This window comes from Crassostrea angulata, chromosome 9, assembly GCF_025612915.1.
Source record: "Crassostrea angulata isolate pt1a10 chromosome 9, ASM2561291v2, whole genome shotgun sequence".
NCBI lineage: Eukaryota > Metazoa > Mollusca > Bivalvia > Ostreida > Ostreidae > Magallana > Magallana angulata.
The window spans coordinates 12,567,079-12,587,028 of record NC_069119.1 but is presented as its reverse complement, the minus strand read 5'-3'; the positions used below and the strand labels follow the sequence as shown (position 1 = coordinate 12,587,028).

Here is a 19,950-nt window from a genome sequence, read left to right as displayed (position 1 = left end):
CTCCAAGTAAATATTTTTTTGCTTGGATTTAGAATCCTGTGGTAATCAACTAATTGTAAATCCTTCATCAGTTCAAGAACCTTGTCCCTTGCTTTTGGGTTATTAACATTGATATAGTTTTCTGTATCCAACACAGGATTTAAAGCAAGGTTAAAATCTCCACAAAGTATAAAATAGTCATTACAGTTGGTTCAAGCATATCTTTTACAACATACACGATAGCATAGCATAGCATTGAAATCCCATAGCATAGCATTGAAATCTCATAGCATAGCATTGGAATCTCATACCATAGCATACAATCTCATAGAATCGCATTCGTCATATCATACCATAGCATAGCATACAACATTCCTTTAACTCGGTTTTAATTGTTTTAATTTGAAAAAATAAATGTTTACATAATAGATTTGTGGTAAACTTTGGCTTCTTATTATTTTACTTTGAAATGTGTGGAACTCTTCTGTGTATGGAGGCGTTTTTATTTAAATCTCATAGCATACCATAGCATAGCATAGCATACCATATCATTAACCCCTTTATTTCAATTTCTCATAGCATAGCATACAAATCTCATAGCATAGCATACAAATCTCATAGCATATCATTAAAATCGCATACCATAGCATAGCATAAAATTGTAAAAGATATGCATGAAATGACTGTATCTAGGTTCAAAAAATATCACGGACTTCTTCGTAAAAACATGGACTGTCATAATTTGGACCATATATGTTAATAATAGTAACACGATTCTCCTCGATGGTTATATCAATCGCTAAAAGATTTCCTTCATTATCTTTAATTTCATTGTGTATTTTAAATTCAAAATTATTGTTAAAAAGAAGACAGACACCTCTTGAGTTCGACCGAAATGAATTGAATATACATTTATATCCCCACTGCGTTTCAATAAATGGTTCAATTTCAGATGTAAAGTGTGTATCCTGTAAGCATAATATTGAATACCCTTGTTTCTTGTAAAAATTTAGTACGTCTTGCCTTTTAGAAGATGTATGTAAACCTTGACAATTCACTGATGCTATTTTTATCAAATCAGCCATTTATTGTTACATCAAAAAGAAATAAAAAGTAATAAGATAACTTATGTAAACAACAACATATCCTAAGTACCTTTTCAAAAATTATTCTTTCACCCAAACTCACACATCGCCATTTCACACACTTCCATACACAAAAACGAAAGTTACACACGCAAAAACGAAAGTTACAAGATTTTATGTGCATTCCGATCCCGGTCACCCAAAATCGATCCCGATCGAAATGTCTTCACACAAGGCTCCGCTGGCACATCGCTGATATTTAATGCTTCACCTTCATGTTCACATTGTCAAGTATGTCAAATCTATGCCTTTTATTGTCTTTATCAAGAGCGAAAACTTTTCCATTGTACAACCATGCGGATTGAATTTGTGGGTTCTTGTTCAAATCGTGAATTAGTTTTGCGTTCATTGGGGTTATGTGGTCGTACATGGTGAAACATTTTTTGATTTCTTCTTTTGATCGGTTTTTGATGACTTTGACCTTAACTTCTGTGGACTTAAATTTTGCAATCACCGGTCCTATTCCACCGCGATTCCCTTGAGGCAATCTGTGTATCTCCAGCACATCGTTGGGGTCTAGAGCTACACCGGCCTTTTCTTTCAGAATGGTACATAGATCCATCCTAAGATTTTCGTCTTTTTGTTCTTTCCAACCCATGAACTTTATGTTATTTTTCTGGGAATATTGGAGGTTTTGGTTCGCCAGTTTTAAGGCGTCTACTGAAATTTCTTCGCACTCTTTAATAGTTTCTTTCAAAGATCTGAGTTCCTTATTCTGTTCATGTAATTTTTCGCGTAAAGTGTCGAAATCCAGATTGAAACCATCTGACACTTCTTTTACTTGACATTCAAATTCTTTGGTTTTTTTGTCTATTTTTAGATCGAAATTTTCCCTGACCGAATCCGTTATTTCTGATTTCAAGTTGTTTTTTAAATCTCCACTAGCTTCTGCCAAAATTTCTTTTTTTATTTCATCCTTTAACTCACTTTTCACTTCGGCAATAACAGATTTCACAATATCTTTTAACTCAGATTTGTTTACCATTGTTTGACGAATTTCGAGCAGGCTTTGTTGAATATTGTTCAAGTCACTGGTCAAATCTGGGGTCCCATTAAGGGTATCTATGTCTGAACTACTTGATCGTTGCTTTTTTTGAGGTTGTTTATCTGATACCACTGAATTTTTAATAGAAGTCGATGCTGAATTTAAATTCAACTGCACGTACCTTTTTTCGGATGTTTTCAAAGGGTTGTCCAATGCTATAAGACCAATTACATCCAAGAACAAGAGTCCCGTGCTTAAATAACAACACTTTGATTAAAATTGAATAACAATCAAGATTTAAAGAGTCACTGAAAATTTTTATCTCATGAAAATACCTAGATAATTTTGATCTCTTTATTCCTATGAGAAATAGAAATAATGGTCCCATTTGATTTTTTTAACAATATATTGTCGTTCATTTCAATATATTACATAGATATCACAATTGAATTGTAATGGTAAAAGTTGAATGACATGTGCATAGAGCAAAATAACGTCAGTTATACATTATGCTCAGAAAATATGCTGTTATAAAAATTGATTTCTTATATCACCTCAAAACACAGTTAAACTTTGTTACGATATGCATACAGTAGTTATGATAAAGATGGATATTCAGTAACATTGATATATTATTTAATTTAATTTGAAAGAAGAATATGCAGGGTTCTCCACATCTTGGAATTTAACCGTCAAGGAGATTGAGAGTGTTCAAAGCAAGACAAAATTGCATCTTTGATCATTTATATTTTCATTTGCCCTTAGATGAGTTTAAAATCAATATCAGCATGTTTTTGATTGCATTCCACAATTTTCTTTTAAAAATACTCTCAATATAAATAAATTTGTCAGTGTTATTTATTTCATCTGTTCATTAAAATCATTATTTCAGATTTTTTTATAAGCATTTATGTTTTTTTAATGCGTTTTCAGACAACATTGATTATCATCACGTTTCTTCTTAAGACCCTCATCATAGTTTCACATGTAATCGTGTCAAATCATTGCAAAGATCAAACACCATTAACTCGCCATAAAACGATATTAAAATATTATTTACCGTATTAAATACCTGATATAAATGAAACTTACCTCAGCTTTTCATCTATGTTTAAAAAATCACGCATTATCTGAACTTCACAAATTTCCGACGGCATTTTTTCCCTTCATTGTTAACGACATTTAACAGCTAGATCAAGTGTACTATAAAATCAAAATTTTGCGGGTAATTATATATTCACCTGAATACATTTAGAATATTAATTGTAAATGATCATGATTTACGCTTGACCCTTTGAATTCTGAAAGAATATCTGTTTTATACTGGCTGTTGTATAGCTGATTGGCTTTACTGTCCAACGACCATTTTCGGTTACCCTGTCCTCATTATTAAGCACAAATGGTATATAAAGGTGCAAGTCCTGTTGTGTAAACACAATTACAATGTACATGTAATTACGTAAGTTGTCACTAGAACACAGCATTTTTAAATCAAATTAAAGTCAGTAAATATCAAATTTTATGATAGTTTTCATTTTTTTATATTATTTCTTCAGAAAAATGTCTTGTTTATCAGGTTATAAATAAAAATAGTATATTTCAGCTGTAACTTTGTTTGCGTATAATGCGTCATTTTAAGCCATAGATTTCAAACCTTGCTTTGCCTGAAAAATGCATAACATGTACAAACTCAAATCATAAAATTTGTTTGAAATCGTTTAATGCAAACAAGGGTTTAAAGGTTTTGGAGATTCCGGATTTGGAAAATAACAAAAAATTAAGATTTTATTATGTTTTTTAATTACACTAATCCCGTACTATAAAATTGAAGAGAAAAATCTTCATTCAAATTTAAAAGATATCTGAGTAAGAACCCAATTTAATTACCATTTTTTCAGCTTATAGAATGAAAGAGTTAAACAATATCATCAACTAAAATTTCATATCATCAGTGATATTGCTGGGTGGTGTAATCTAAACATTATTATACAAATTTGATATGTGTGATATAAATCTAATTGATGGATAATTCAAGCTGATCATCTTTTTGTCAGATTTAGTCTCTGCTACAACTACATCTCCAGCTCAAACCACAAGTTGTAAGTACATACATGTATAACATATTTTAGTATATACAATGCACATTTCAGACATTTAGCAGATCAACTGTAAAATTATTTTACTCTTACTACATTATACTGAGAAAAACTAGTGTTACATTACAATTTCACATGATTGCATTTGATAATGCATTCCATATAAGTTAACATAACATATCATTCGTCATTCAATGGTTTTCCTTAATACATTCACTATTAATTGCTATATAGCTTAAGTTCAAATGTCTAGCTAAATCATATCTAAAATTTTCAATGAATAATTAACCGTTCTTATTTTACAAGAAAATGTATTTGTGCAAAAGCTTATGAATATCAAACTACCATACCATCCATTAAACAGTTCATTCGAATTTCTGATATCAAAGATTTTCAAACTGAAAGCATTGCATAAAAAATCACAGTCAATACTACCACAGGGTAGCTTTTTTGTAAAAAAAAAAAAAAATGGAAATGATTGTAGTTATGATTTTAAAAAATCAGTTTTTTCCACGAGTGGATTCAAAACCAAGTATAGATAATACACAAATTAGCTCATAATGCACTCAAAGTAAGGTAGGACTTTGCAGACACCAAATACTTAGCACACAGCAATCCTATGTTTCACGTCGTAGTCATGATGATGTGCTTGCAATCATAACATTTAAATGATTGTTATTCAGTAGGAGAATCCACAACACTGTATATGAGTAACTCGTCGAGCGGTGAGTAGAACTTAATAAACAGACCTCACATATATAATGGAGCATGATACAACTGGTTTAATCATGTGATATCATGACTATTGCAACAATAATTATGTATGCTAGAAACATGGCATGGCCTGATATTATACATACATGATTTTTCTCCTTTGTAATACATTGTTATATATGTAAGTTTATCATGATATATAATATACTTGATTTGAAAGAAAAAATATGAATGCAAGAAAGTTTGAAAGGTTAAAATTAGTAAAGTAGCAGTATATGAAATTCATCTGCAAGAACACATAACCATATATTTCCTAATCAGTATTACTGTGGTTTCATCAATTTCCGTTGTCGTGGATTTCGTTGTTATATTTGGCCACAAAGTTTAATATTCGTTGAAGTGCAATTTCTATTAACATTTTGTCCCTTTGACCCTTAGCTACGAATTTACGAATCCCCTAAACTGTGATTTTCACTTTATCCACAAATTAGTGACCACAAATATCGATGAAACCACAATATCAAGAAATAATTATTTTAAAACACATAGTCAAATTCAAATAACCTGTGGAATAAAATGCCACTATGTTTATACATTCAATTATTGAAATTAAAAAAATCATGTTTGCCAAGGGTTTTAAGACCTTGACAAACGTGCAACTGCAATGGAGGAACAATGTATTATGATTGTTTTGTGTACCTTTGGTTAATACAAATGCATACATGTGGCTTTACTTTTAACAAATTTAAAGACTCTACTTTTATCAAAAAACAGTAACAGAAGCTCGTATGACTCTCATTAAAAGGACTCTTATTGTGTTAACATTTATCATGATTGTCAAACACCACGTTGTTATAATAATCAATGGTTTAAAACCTTCCGGTTAAATTCGTCTGGTTATTGATATTCTATGCAAAAGTTATTCTCGAATAAAAGCTCTATGCTATAATACGCTCAAATATGAATTGAGCGGATAAACAGTGATTTTGATTGGCTGATTTAATAATCAGTATTAATCAAATTTAAGTTGAAGAATCTACAAAAATCTCTATATTCACATATGTGAGTAGTTTGTCAAGTGGTGAGTTCAATTTTGTATACTTCTTACAATGCATGGAGTGCATAGATATATTAACTACAAATGAGAAAAAGCAACTTCACTTTCATGAATATTATTTGAATAAATATTTTTAAGCATTGTGTCATCGTATAAATATTAAATATAATACATGTATCTATCTTTTATGATTTGCCTCGTTTTTACCACACAATCTGTCTAAGCAACAAAACGTCAGGTTGAACCAAGCATTTATAATAGCTCGGCAGAAACGCAAAGCTACTTACTCTCATATTATAAAATTGACCGTCTTTTAGCGCCTATTGCAGGTATTAATCATACACAATGCCATTATGTTTTTGATGTACCAAAGTGTTTTCTTTTGTTTTGTGGTCTAAATGTAACTTACTCGGTTTTTGGGTCGTTGGATTTCATAATGATACTTCACAATAAATATTATGCAGATGTTTCAACCGGCAATATGAACATAGATTTCATGATTTGTTAGAACTGTCAGTGATATTTTTCTTTTGTTAAAATTGAATCGACATCATTAATTACCGTTCCTTCTAAAAGTAGCTTGTCACATGGTAAGTTCGAACAGCTATTAAATTTTTTTTCGATATAAGTCATCATCTAGCTTTGTCTTGGATTCACAATGACTTTTTTATGGTGTTGAATCGATTTAGGTATATTTGTTATACTTTATGTAATAAACACCAATTTGAATGAAATTCATAATAAAATCCTATACAAAGGTTTCTTTCATGATAACTCTACTAATACATGTAAGCTATAAACGGATTATGTTAAAGAAGGATAAAAACCCAGAATTTGAAGGTGTCAACTATAATGAAAAATATACATTCTTGTTTTAAAAGGGCCTTTTATTTGTTTTTCACTTAAGTTGAAACATCGACCTCATTTGAAGTTTCCGCTACATCAAGTAGTAAGTTAAAGATCATGAAATTAGCTTGTCATTTTAAGTGAAAATGTACACATTTCTAAATCCTGCATATGTATCTGATGCATGGGTGCATGGATTTGAACTCGCCTGTGAATGCTTGTATCTTTTTTAATTATGCTAAGTAAACGTAAAATTCACATGTTGCAAAGCATGCGTTTTCTTAAAATGGTGTTTCTAGTGTCTAAAAAATTCTGACGTCAATCTTTTTATCAAGTGGCACACAAAAGTTTTAAACAATAGCATATTATCACACGCATGCCATCTCTATCTTCAGCAATAACTTTCAATCCTAAGATAGGATTTTTTTTTTTCATATTTTCCTCGCAATTTTTCCCGTAACAGTACCACAAAACACGATTCCATTTCAGGAATTTTGCATGTATTTGAAAAGTGATACATGAATGTACATACATGCAGTAATTTTAATATTTTCTTCTGTTCGTGTTTTATTAACCATTACGCTCTGTCAATTATAAAAAGTATTATTAGAATTTTTGACTTGTCTCTATTCTGTTTCTAGTTTCACTCTTGAGTTAAGATGGGGTTTAAACATGTTTGTTAGGCTTATTTGTCAGTACGGCATCGTCCTTGCGCCAAATGATTTTGTTTAAAATATTTAAGTTCCCTGTAAAAATTATTTTCTAAAAAATCATTTCATTAAATGTAATAACTAGTCTTCTTCATTAACGTCTCTAGTTTTATTTAATTTTAAGGAGAATCATCAACTTCATCACTAGTTACAAGTACTTCTGTGACTAGTACATTAACAGGTGGGTTTCATTGATTTTCGGATGGTAAAGCTGCAGATTAAAAAGTCCTATCCAATACCTGTAATTGGCATGAATATTGCATGGTGCCGAACCATTTGAAAAAAAAAACTATGTCCCCCTAACGTTTTAACTGCATTAACAATAGGTAGGTTTTATTGTATATCGAATTGCACGACTAGAGACGAAATATACATAAAGTACACTTAGCCAATATAATACATTGAACATGAATATTGCATGGTGCCAATTAATAACAATTGATAACAAATATACATGTCTTATTACGTTTTGACTGCATTTACAATAGATAAGTGTCATTGAATATCTAGCTGTATTGCTAAAGACGAAGTTAATTTAGCCAATGCATGCAATTAACATGAGTATTGCATGGTGCCCAATTAGTTGCAAAAAAAATATGCCCCACTACCTTTTGGCTTCATATTTATCCCCCCACCACCTTTTGACACATTATATTCAAAAGGTGTTATTGTATCGTTATTATGCCCGTTGCAGGAATATCGTTTATTTGAAAATGCATTCTTGTCCTTTTTAACCTAACCACCATATATCTAAACAAGTATTAAAATCGTGTTACTATCATTTTGCTATGTCGAACGTATTTTTATTTTAGCAATAAATAGTTGTGTTAATACATGAAACAATCAAAATAACAATATCATTAAGGTTACAAATAATAATGTTTAGGTATACTATTTGATAGTTTAACAACTTTAAAACACCGATGACAAGAACAGGCAATGCATTTTTAAAAAGGTCTGTCACTTTCATATTAGAATATATTATATAAGAAACGAAAGAAAATGTCATAAAAACCGGTATTTTTTATTATCCTTTATCATTCGTTTTGATTTTAAGTTGAATCATCAACTTCACCACAAGTTACTAGTACATCTGAGACTAGAACTTCAGCAGACTAAGAAGTCTTATCCAACGCATGGAATTTTATACAATTATTTAATGCTTGAGCAGCCAATAGACCCGTATTTTTTTACCCGAGGTGCAGGGAACAGCTCAGTATGATCTATTGCCCGAGGCCAATGGTCAAGGGCAATAGATCATGCTGAGCTGTTCCCTGCACAAAGGGAAAAATATCGGGTCTATTGACTCTTCAGGCATTAAATAATTGTTTTATTACCTAATTCTATTTTTAGTAATTTGTGTTCACAATTATAAGTTACAGAAGGTTTTCATACCATTACGCATTCAGGCCATTGTTAATCAGTAGCAAGATGACCTAAAAGATAAAATTTACGAGCAATAGTAAAGAAAATCATAATAAAGTTATCTTTTAATCTTGTAGCAATTTCACTTCTTCTAAAATACGTTGCCGGTCCAATAGATCGCAGTCTATTGACCGGCGGTCTGATAGATCGCAGTCTATTGACCGGTAGTTAAATAGATCACTTTCAAACCTGAATACACATACAAAATAGACGAAAATATTAAATTTGTAATAAAACAAAAATATCCCTTTGATTAGGTAATAAACATAAGTGTTGCATGGTGCCCGACCATTTACAAAAATATGTCTCATTACATTTGTGTTGCATTTACAAGGTTTCATTGCTTTTGAATTTGGACGGCTGCAGAAAACGTATACTTATCCAGTGCATGCAATTAACATGAATATAGCACGGTGCCCAACCATTTGAAGAAATATGACACAATTATTGCTTCATTCATTCCCCAACCACCATTTGACATATTATGTTTTAAAGTGTTGCTGTATCGTTATTATGTATATAGCAAGAATATATTTAAAGTGGAAATTCAATAACGTCCTTTATAACATAACCAAGTTTCAACTTTTTTTATAATCATGTGACTATGTTTTGCTTATAAGTGGGTTGAAAATAATTTTTAAGGATTATTTATTTTAGCAATGAATGATAGTACTAATATTAAAGTATTAATACATAAAACTATCAATATAACTGACATATACATCTAATACCTGAGGTTCAAAAGCAATTAATATTTACGTAAACTATGTTATTGACAAGAAAAGGCATTGCATTTTTAATAATAAGTTTTGTCATTTCCATTTATAATAGACACGTGTAAAAAACGAAAGAAAATCTCGTAATAGATACTCTTTTTCATTAATCTATTCATTCTGTTTGATTTAAAGTGGAATCATCAACTTCACCAAAAGTTACTAGTCCACCTGTGACTAGCACATCAACAGGTAAAGCTGCAGACTAAGAAGTTTTATCCAATGCATGTAATTAACATAAATGTTGCATGGTGCCCTACCATTTACAAAAAAATATGTCTCACTACCTTTTAACTGAATTATTAACAGGTAACCTTAAATTTCATTGTAAATCGAATTGCAGTGCTAAAAATGAGGTATACTTAGCCAACTGACATGAGTATTGCACGGTGTCAAACCATTTGCAAGCAATGTCTCTCTATGTTTTGGCTTCATATTTAATCCCTGATCACCCCTCGACACATTCTATTTAAAAAGTGTTACCGCATCGTTATTTCATATGTATGTCTATTGCAAGAATATTTTTAATTTGAAACTGCATTAATGTCCTGTGAAACAATACTGCAATATTTAAACTTATATCAAAATCCTGTTATATAATAGTTGTAAGTTTTGCTTTTAAGCACGTTGAACGTATTACGTATTACGGATTTCTTATTTTAGCAAGGAATGATAGTATTAATACATGAATGTATAAAACAAACCATATAAATCATTCATTTAAGCTTTAAAAGCAATAAATGTTTACGTAAACTACTTAATAGTTCAACAACATTTGAAACACTTATGACAATAAATGGCATTGTATTTCTAATATGTTTCTTACATATAAGAATGAATAAGAAACGAAAGAAAATGTCATAATAACTGGTATTTTTTATTATCCTTTTACCATTCGTTTTGATTTTAAGTTGAATCATCAACTTCACCACAAGTTGCTAGTACAACTGTGACTAGCACTTCAGCAGGTAAGGCTGCAGACTTGGATGTCTTATCCAATACATGCAAATAACATGAATGATGCATGGTGCCCAACCATTTACAAAAGCATGTCTCACTTCATTTTGGTTGCATTTACAACATTGGGTTTCATTGCTTTTCGAATTTGGACGGCTTCAGAATAAGTATACTTATCCAAAGCATGCAATTAACATAAAAATCGCATATAGCGTACATCATTTTTGCTGCATTTATTCCCTCGCCACCTTTCCTAACGTTTCCAAGTGTTACTGTATCGTAATTTTGTTCATTGTAAAAATATCGTTAAACTTACATTAATTCGTGTTATAACTATTATTTTGCTATTTAGAACGTTGAATGATTGACTTTGATTTTTTTTAGCAATGAATGATATTGAGGTTTTTTATAAGAATTGATCTTATAATTTGCATATACTTTCCATATTTGATTTTAAGTAGAATCATCAACTTCATTCCAAGCTACTAGTCCACCTGTGACTAGCACAACAGGTAGGTTTCATTGATTTTCGAATTGTACGAAGAAGGACGAACTGCTATACTTATTCAGTGCATGCAATTAATATGAATATTGCACGGTGCCTACCCGTTTGTAAAAAAATGGCCTCACTACGTTTCGGATGGATATTCTTTTCCACCACCACCTTTCGGCATATTTCATTTAGAAAAGTGTAACCGTTACAGTATCGTTTTTATGTCCATTGAAAGACTATCTTTAATTTGAAAATGCAGTGATGTCCTTTGTAACATAACTATATTTAAACATATGATAATTGTATTAACTGTTATTTTTTGTATTAAGCACGTTGAACGTATCACTTAAGATCTTTTATATAAGCAGTGGATAATAGCATGAATACATTAAGCTATAAAAATAACATATACATCATTCACTTTAGGATCAAAAGCAATTAATGTTTACGTTAACTATTACAAATAATAGTAATAGAAACAACATTTGTAACATCGATGATGAGAAAAGGCATTGTATTTTAAGTAGAGTCATCAACATCACACTAATTTACTAAATCTAAGATTAGCTCACCATCAGGTAAGTTCGCTGATTTTCGGATTATATAAATGCAAACTGGATATATATTTATTCATGGTGCGATTTTAAAATTTAAAAAATTCCATTGTCTTGAGAAAAACATAAAACATTAAAAAATTATACTTCATCAAAATTACATATGTAAACATTGCATATAAAATTGCAACCTAACACAGAAAACAATTCAATTTTTCAATAAAGTTGGCTACGTTTGAAAAGGCTGAATTGCCAATAAGTCACCTGTCTAAACATATCAGGTGCTTAGTACCTTTAAGTTGACTAGATGACAGAACTGCATACTGTGAATACTGGTATAGGACAAAAAAAACATCCTTTTTTGAATGTTTAAGGCAAATCTTATGATGATTGTTTTACCATTCAGTTTGTTTTAAGAATTAGTCTTACAAGCAGCATTGATATTTATTTTCTATATTCATTGACTTTAAGTAGAATCAACAACTTCACCCCAAGCGACTAGTCCACCTGTGACTAGCACATCAACAGGTAGATTTCATTGATTTTAAAATTGTACGACTGAAGACTAAGTATCTTACTTATCTAATGCATGCGATTAACACGAATATTGCATGGTACTCAACAATTTTCGAAAATACAGTATCGATCCGACCCAACCTAACAGAAAGTAAACCACAACTAAACCCTGGGTTTGCTTGCTGGGTTTACTTTGGGTTTCCTCTGGGTTATATGTAAAGCCAGAGTAAACCCATAGTAAACTCAGAATGAACATAGAGAGTAAACCCCAATCAGAAGCATACCCCTGAAAGCAGACGCTAATGTGTATTCGGAATATAAATGGGACAGGAATTACAGGCAGTAAGATGGTAAGATTAAATACAGTCCTGCTTCACACTTCATGGCGTACAGTTGACAATCAAATCAATTCTCAAGTAAACCCAAAGTAAACCCTGAGCAAACTCCGAATGGACCCAAATTTTCAAAAAGTAAACCCAAAGTAAACCCAGAAAGTAAACCCAGGGTATAGTTGGTGTTTACTCTGGTATTAAGTTTGATCTGATCGGTACTGTATGGTACTACGTGTTCGCTTAATTAAGTTCCCCAACCACCTTTCGATCATAATATTTAAAAAGTGTTAACATATATTTATTTTATGCATTACGAAATATCTTTAATTTGAAAATGTAGTGTTGTCAATTTTAACATAAACATAATGTTATTATATAACTTGGATCCAAATATTGTTCAACTATCGTTATCAAATTTAGTACGTTGAGCGTTTTATTTTGGATTTATGGTTTTAGCATGAAATGTGGTATTAATACATTAAGTTATCGAAATGAAAAATACTTCATTTACTTCAGGTCCAAATGCACTTATAAATAATTATAACGTAAACAATTTAACAGTTAAACAACATTTGAAACGCCATTGACCAAAAAAGGCATTGTATTTCTAATAGGTTTGTCACTTCCGTGTTAGAATATATATAAGACACGAAAGAAATTGTCGCAATTACTGGTCTCTTTAATTAACTATCCATTCTATTTGATTTCAACTAGAATCACCAACATCACACAAATTAACTACATCTATGATTAGCTCATCAACAGATAAGTTCATTGATTTCCAGGGTATATACAGTACTTATTCATTGTGGACATTACACAGATATTGCATGTTGTTCTGTAACAGGCAAGGATGTCACTGTGTATCGGTTATGGTTACATTTTGCCTTCCCTAGACACATGATATATTTATTTTTAACATGTCTATTTTTACATTTTGTTTATTCATGCAATATCAAAAATAATTCTTTATAAGGTGTATAACCCTCTTAATCAGTGAGTTTGCTTCATTAACTTTTATTCGACTATTTCATCCTATACATCAATATATTAGATATGTTCTAAGTTTCTTTAATCTGATTAAAAATATATCATCTTGAGAAAAAAAATTATACTTTATTAAATAACTTATGTGAAGATTGCATACAAAATAGCAAGCTAACACTGAAAACAAATTTTGAAGAAAGTTGGCTACTTTTGAAAAGGCTGGGCTATGCCAATTTTAGTCACCTTTCTTAACCTTTTATTAAGTTTGTACCTTTATAGTTGACTGGATGACATAACCACATCCTCTGAATGTTAGTTAAAGGCAAAAACTTCCTTTCTCAAAGTTTAAGGCAAATCTGATGATAGGTTTTTGACAATGCAGCTTTTTTTAGACTGGGTCTAATAGGCATTTATATTTACTTTCCATATTTATCAATTTCAAGTAAAATCATCACCTTCACCACAAGCTACTAGTTCATCTGTAACCAGCACATCAACAGGTAGATTTCTTTGATAATTATGAATTGTACGACTGAAGACCAAGTACTTTTCTTATCCAATGCATGTGATTAACACGAATATTTAATGGTTCCTAACCATTTGCAAAAATATCTCTCACTACCTTTTGGCTTCATTTTGTTCCCACCACCACCTTTCTAGCATACTATTTTTAAAGTGTTACCATATATTTATTATGAGCATTACGAAAACATCTTTTTTTAAAATAAAATGCATTGCTGTCATTTATAACAAAAACAAAATGTTATTATATAACTTAGATCGAAATAGTGTGTTACTATCATTTTCCTATTCAGCACGTTGAACACATGACTTTAGATTATTTTTTTAACTCCTGAATAGCGTAGGTAATCGAATAATTACACAACATTTGAAACGCCAATGACAAGAACATGCAGAGTATTTCTAATAGGTTTTTCACTTCCATATTAAAACTATATATGAAACGAAGAAAATGTATTACACACTTTCTTTTTCAATAACCTATCCAATCTATTTGATTTTAAGTGGAATCATCTACATCACACATCTTGACAACATCTATGATAAGCTCATCAACAGGTAAATTTATTGAGTTTCGCATTATACGAATTTAAACTGGGTATATAGTTACTTATTCATTGTGTACAATGCACATATATATCCATGTTGTTCATTTATTGCTAGAATTTAACTGTGTTTTGGTTGTGGCTACATTACGCCTTCCTCAGACCCATAGTATATTAGAACAGTATGGAACATTATCTTAAACATGTCTATTTCAAAATAATAAAAGAAATTCATTGTCTTGGAAAAAAAAATATACTTAATAAAAATTACATCCAATGAGTGTTTTATTGTTAAAAAAACCTGTTTTTAAAATGAACTGAATTTATTTTACCTGAGACAAATTCAAGTTCAGTTTTAAAGGGTGAAAATGTTTTCCGCAGATAATGATAATAATTTTTGGAAATCTTAAATCTGTTTTCAAATGTGTATTTTTGCATGGTTAGTAGCATTTAATGTCAACAGTGTTTGTGAACTTTAAAATACGGTCTATCTAAAATTTGCGTGAACCATCATGAATGTTTATGGTTTCCTTTAATAGTTTACATGTATTGAGGTTTATTATTATCTTGAATATTGCTTTTTGAACGGTCCCTCTTTTATTAAATTTGCTATTTGATGTAGATTTATCAACATCACCCGAAATAAATACTACATATATGATTAAAAAAATAGGTGAGTTTCATTGATTTTTGGACAGGTCGGCTGCATGTCCACCTTTCCCGTCTTTTCATTAAACAGATATTGCTTGTTGTCCTATCAACTGCATAGTTGTGTCTTTCTATGTTTTGGCTGCGCTTACTCAACCCCTTGTCACATTGCGGGATCACCCGATGTAAAAGTTGTCGTATGTAGCTATTTTCCTTCTTTGTGCTTGACAACCAAGCAGGTTGTAGCTTGAATTGGGAAGTAATTCGTTATAGATTCTCGGCAATTAATGCAAATGAAACATCAGCATTGAATTTTTTATTTAAAAGCAGTGTAAAGAGTTTGTTTGATTTGTAAAGGTTGCTTTTAAAGACCATGCACATGGTTCATTAACATTTGTAGTTGACGAAAACAAAACAAAAAGAATACAGACAAGCATTGTATACCTTCATTAGATAAAAAATAACTTGAATACGGTCAAATGAATGCTTCATCATGTCACCAACAGAAACAAAAAAAGGCTGAATGGTCAGCAAATATCAATGATAATAAAATCATAATATATTATTTAAGTAATAAATTCTATAATTTAGCTTTGAAATTTGAATACTTTCTGTATATTTAAACAACATTTTCCTTTTAAAAAAGAGTAATATAGTCTAAAATTCTCAATGAATATTCAGCTTACGTTGTCTATAAGGACATGATCTCATCTAAGAATTCTTATCTTCAAAATAAAGAGTTTACTGCATTTTGTATTTTGCATATGCGATTTTAAATAAGAACGATTATTTGCATTACATGAAAATAGGGCAACCATGGCCATAGTAATGAAGGGAAAGGACTGTTTAAGCATTTTAAAACTATTCTTAATTGTTTATCAATATCAAAATCATTTATTTTCATTGCTTATTCCGATAATTTCCAGGAGCTAGAATTTTTAAATAATTTTGTGTTTATTATCAAATGTTATTTCTTTATTCTATACATTTAAAGTCAGACATGAATAAAAGTAACGCAAAAAAATTGTTCATGAAAATACATGTATGTAAATATTGAGAACATTATAAGATGAAAAAAATAAGATATTGAGGTATAAAGTTATCATCTTTACTTTATCAATTTGTTATCAAACCTTCAGAATTTGTATATGTATTTCCATTGAAATCAGTTATTACGATTAGTTGCATCTATCAAGTTTTCGTCAACTATGATTAACACCAAATGGTAAGGGAACTCATATTTCAACAAAATATAAAAATCCAACAACTGAAGGTTTTTGGCTAATATTAAAAGAAGGCATTTGAATATTTTGCAACAGTTGATTAGTTTTTGTGAGACTTATTTTCTTTTAAGGAAAACATAAAATGTTTATTAAACTTTGCTTAGGCTGAAAAAACATCAATATTACTTTCTACTTTTGATAAAGGTTCAGTGTTTTTTTATACAACATAGAATATAGATAAGCTGCAAATATATGCACCCTAAGTAACTCCAAAAGATAAATATTCATGCTGATTTAAATCAGCTTGATAATGTAGCTTTTATTTTATTAAAAATTGCTAATAGTTGTTAGCGATTTTTAATTTTAAAAAAACCTACATTATCAAGCTGATTGTTTATTTTTCTCTTTCATCAATATTTCATCAGAATTTTTTTTAGAAATAAGATTTTTTTTTCTTCAACAATGGCCATTTCTTTTCTTAATCTAGAGTTATGTACTTTAAGTTACAAAGGAATCTAGCCTAGCATGATTTCCCTTGACATATGCTTGTATATAGATATTGAACGGAATCTTAAAATCTGAAAGTTCATATCTAAGATAAATTCATCGTTAAATTTATAACATGCGTGCAGTGTACACTTGATACAAATAATATAATGCGTGTCCTTAAAATCCTAACTTGTATTGCATGCAGTACTTACTTTTAACAACATTTTCTATTTTTGAAAGTAAGTCTTAACGAATTATCATTTATGCCCACGCGTCAAAATATTTTACTTAACTTTTATTCCGGATGGTTTTATTAAAATAAGAGATAAATACTTCATAAAAGTGGTTAAATTCATAAACATGGATATACAATTAATATTATATTTTTATTGCAACTCCAAAATATCCATTTTCCTCTCTTTATAAAATATATACCAATGATTATTTCTAACTTGAACTTCATATGATTTTTGTCTGTTAGTCATGAAATCCATAACTACAGCTACGGCAAAACGGAAACCAGCAGTCTTTGGTGAGAAATCAATAATCATCCTGCATGAAATGCACGTTTAATTCTAATTATTTTTAGAAATATATCGGAGATATTTCTGGTAAAAATTACTAATTAAGTGGAATTTTTCTCTAAGGATAAATTCATTTATTCAAGAAACAGCAGACTTGATTAGCTCAAATTATTAACACAACTGGTTCACTTTGATTTCAATCTGGTTGTTTTTTTTTTTTCAATCATGATTGTAAATTCGAATATATATAATCGGGTTCAGCATCTTTTTCATTTCAGTTGGAAAAACAACAAGCATCAACAGTTAAACTTGATTTTTTACCATTTTTTTCGTATCTATTTATCAATTATCATAATTGTCAGTGATTGTTTCTAATAATTGCTATTTGGTCCTTTTTGCTGAAAATGTTTATGACAACTTGTTTTTTTTTCTGGCAATTTTTATGATGTAAGTGAAAATTTATTTTCAGCAAAAGCTCATGATCAGTGTCATGTTATGCTGGAAGTATTCACTGGCGTTCAAATATGCTAAATTGAACATTCAAAACCTCTCGTTAAAAGATTTAAAAACGCTTGTAAAAAATCCAAATAGTTTTCTTACAAACAATTAATTTTCAGTGTCACGTAAGGAGAAATTGAAAACCGATAAGTAAGGAAAATATTTGCAATGTACCTTTGAGTTGTAATACATATCATTTTTCATTTTTTTTTTCAGCTCAAACAACTTTAGATGGTTCATCCAATGACGGCTGGAAAATCGGTGTTGGTGTGGTTATCCCACTAGCAGTTATAGCTATTGGAATAGTGTTTGTCGTTCTTTATCATAAAAAGCAAGAACAACATGAAATAACGCCGACATCAGAAAAGAGGGGTTTAGACAAAGAGCTTCCTAATAATCAACAGGAGATTCAAATGGATGAAAAAAATCAAAACGTTCAGAAAAAAATAGATTCTGTTTAATGAAGTCTAAAAAAACGAGATTGCGTTTTAAACTACATGATTTAATCAAAATGCCTTGAGAAAAAAATATTAAATAGTTTAATTAAATGATATTAAGATTGGCAAAATGTATCGATCAGAGGGCTTTATGATATATTTAATCATGCCGACTATATTTGATTACCTCATAATGTGTAAACAATGATTACTTACTACTTATAAAATTTTTAGAATATCAACTTGATTATTTTTGAAATGCATTTGACTATACGTTACGAAATCAGTTCGTAGTGTTATCATAGACAGGGACACTGGAAAATGTAAATATAAATGTTGTTAAAGGAAAAGTCTAAAAAAAAATGTGCATATTTGATGGTACATTTCATTACTTTTATTTTATTACGAAGTAATTCAATTTCAGGATTTAAACAGTTACAAAAGCTTGACCAAATTTCAATTCAAGAGTTATTATGATGAATGTTGTTTACATTGAAGTTTCTATATTATTATGTTTAACATAAAGTTTTACCTGTTATTCATTATTTATGCGCTGGGTATATGTTTTAATCTAAAGGCGTCTATTCCCTAAAATAATGTTTTAACTTCTTCCTATTATTTGAATGTGAACATGTTTTTGTACACGTATTTTAATAATAAAACACATTTCACAAAAAAAAAAACTATTTTGATATTTTTTTTGTAAAGCAAAGTTGTCTTTTTCTACTTGCAAACATCTGAAGAATGTTTTAAGTTTTCAAAAAAAAAAAAAAAAAAAAAAAACTAATAGAAAATTGTCACAATGTATCTTAATCCTATCTAGCCACCAACTCCAAACAAGATAATAGCTAGACAGCAATACCCGTACCAAGTGTTTGCCCTTAAATAACACTGTGGTGTACCAGTTTTAGTAAGAAATAAGGCCACACGCAATTTCCGGTAATATTTGAAAATTATAAAAAAAAAAAAAAAAAAAGGTACGATATCATCCCATAATACACATGAGCGGCCCTTTATGTACAATTTGGGGTTAAACAGTTTGCATGTGAATTTAAAGCTAATCAATAATCTTAACATTTCATGTTATACAAATTATTACAAACAAAATTAAATCATTCCCCCTCCCCTCGGCGGTTGCTGCCTTTAGATTTGCTTCTGTGTGCCAACATTATCGTGTGCATGAATTACTTTTTCCTCCTTTCCCATTAAATTCCTCATGGATAAATTAACATCAGACCATTTGGATTACAACGAAAGCCTGTACATGAAGTTGCTTTAAAGAAGATTGTAAACATTGCAAAATAAATGACATAATTTTATTGTGCAAAAATTTTCAATGCAGAACTGACAGTATAGAAGATATGAATACTGATTTAAGGTTGTATCTGACACATGTTGATATTTATGTGGATAAAACTGCGTTTTAATCAACAATATTTCATAGCGATGTTTTAGAACTTTAGAAGCTTACACGCTTACACATTCTGAAACTTTC

At 30.1% G+C, this 19,950-nt stretch overlaps 1 protein-coding gene across 50 annotated transcripts in view; it reads left to right on the top strand.

Annotated features, from left to right (window-relative positions):
• Positions 1–19,138, top strand: part of LOC128162725 (uncharacterized) — a 48,459-nt gene extending 29,321 nt beyond the window's left edge. For 3 of the 50 annotated variants that reach the window (XM_052826019.1, XM_052826036.1, XM_052826013.1), the window contains exons 9-21: positions 4,164–4,208; positions 4,889–4,930; positions 6,884–6,925; positions 7,657–7,713; positions 9,866–9,922; positions 10,642–10,698; positions 11,146–11,199; positions 12,206–12,262; positions 14,013–14,069; positions 14,596–14,649; positions 15,259–15,309; positions 17,478–17,528; positions 18,235–19,138. In XM_052826019.1, coding sequence (XP_052681979.1) covers positions 4,164–4,208; positions 4,889–4,930; positions 6,884–6,925; positions 7,657–7,713; positions 9,866–9,922; positions 10,642–10,698; positions 11,146–11,199; positions 12,206–12,262; positions 14,013–14,069; positions 14,596–14,649; positions 15,259–15,309; positions 17,478–17,528; positions 18,235–18,479 — 869 coding nt within the window. In that variant the 3' untranslated portion in view covers positions 18,480–19,138. The remainder of the gene's footprint in view (positions 1–4,163; positions 4,209–4,888; positions 4,931–6,883; positions 6,926–7,656; positions 7,714–9,865; positions 9,923–10,641; positions 10,699–11,145; positions 11,200–12,205; positions 12,263–14,012; positions 14,070–14,595; positions 14,650–15,258; positions 15,310–17,477; positions 17,529–18,234) is intronic. The other 47 variants (XM_052826016.1, XM_052826018.1, XM_052826017.1 and 44 more) reach the window with 47 other exon arrangements.
• Positions 19,139–19,950: the final 812 nt, after the last annotated feature.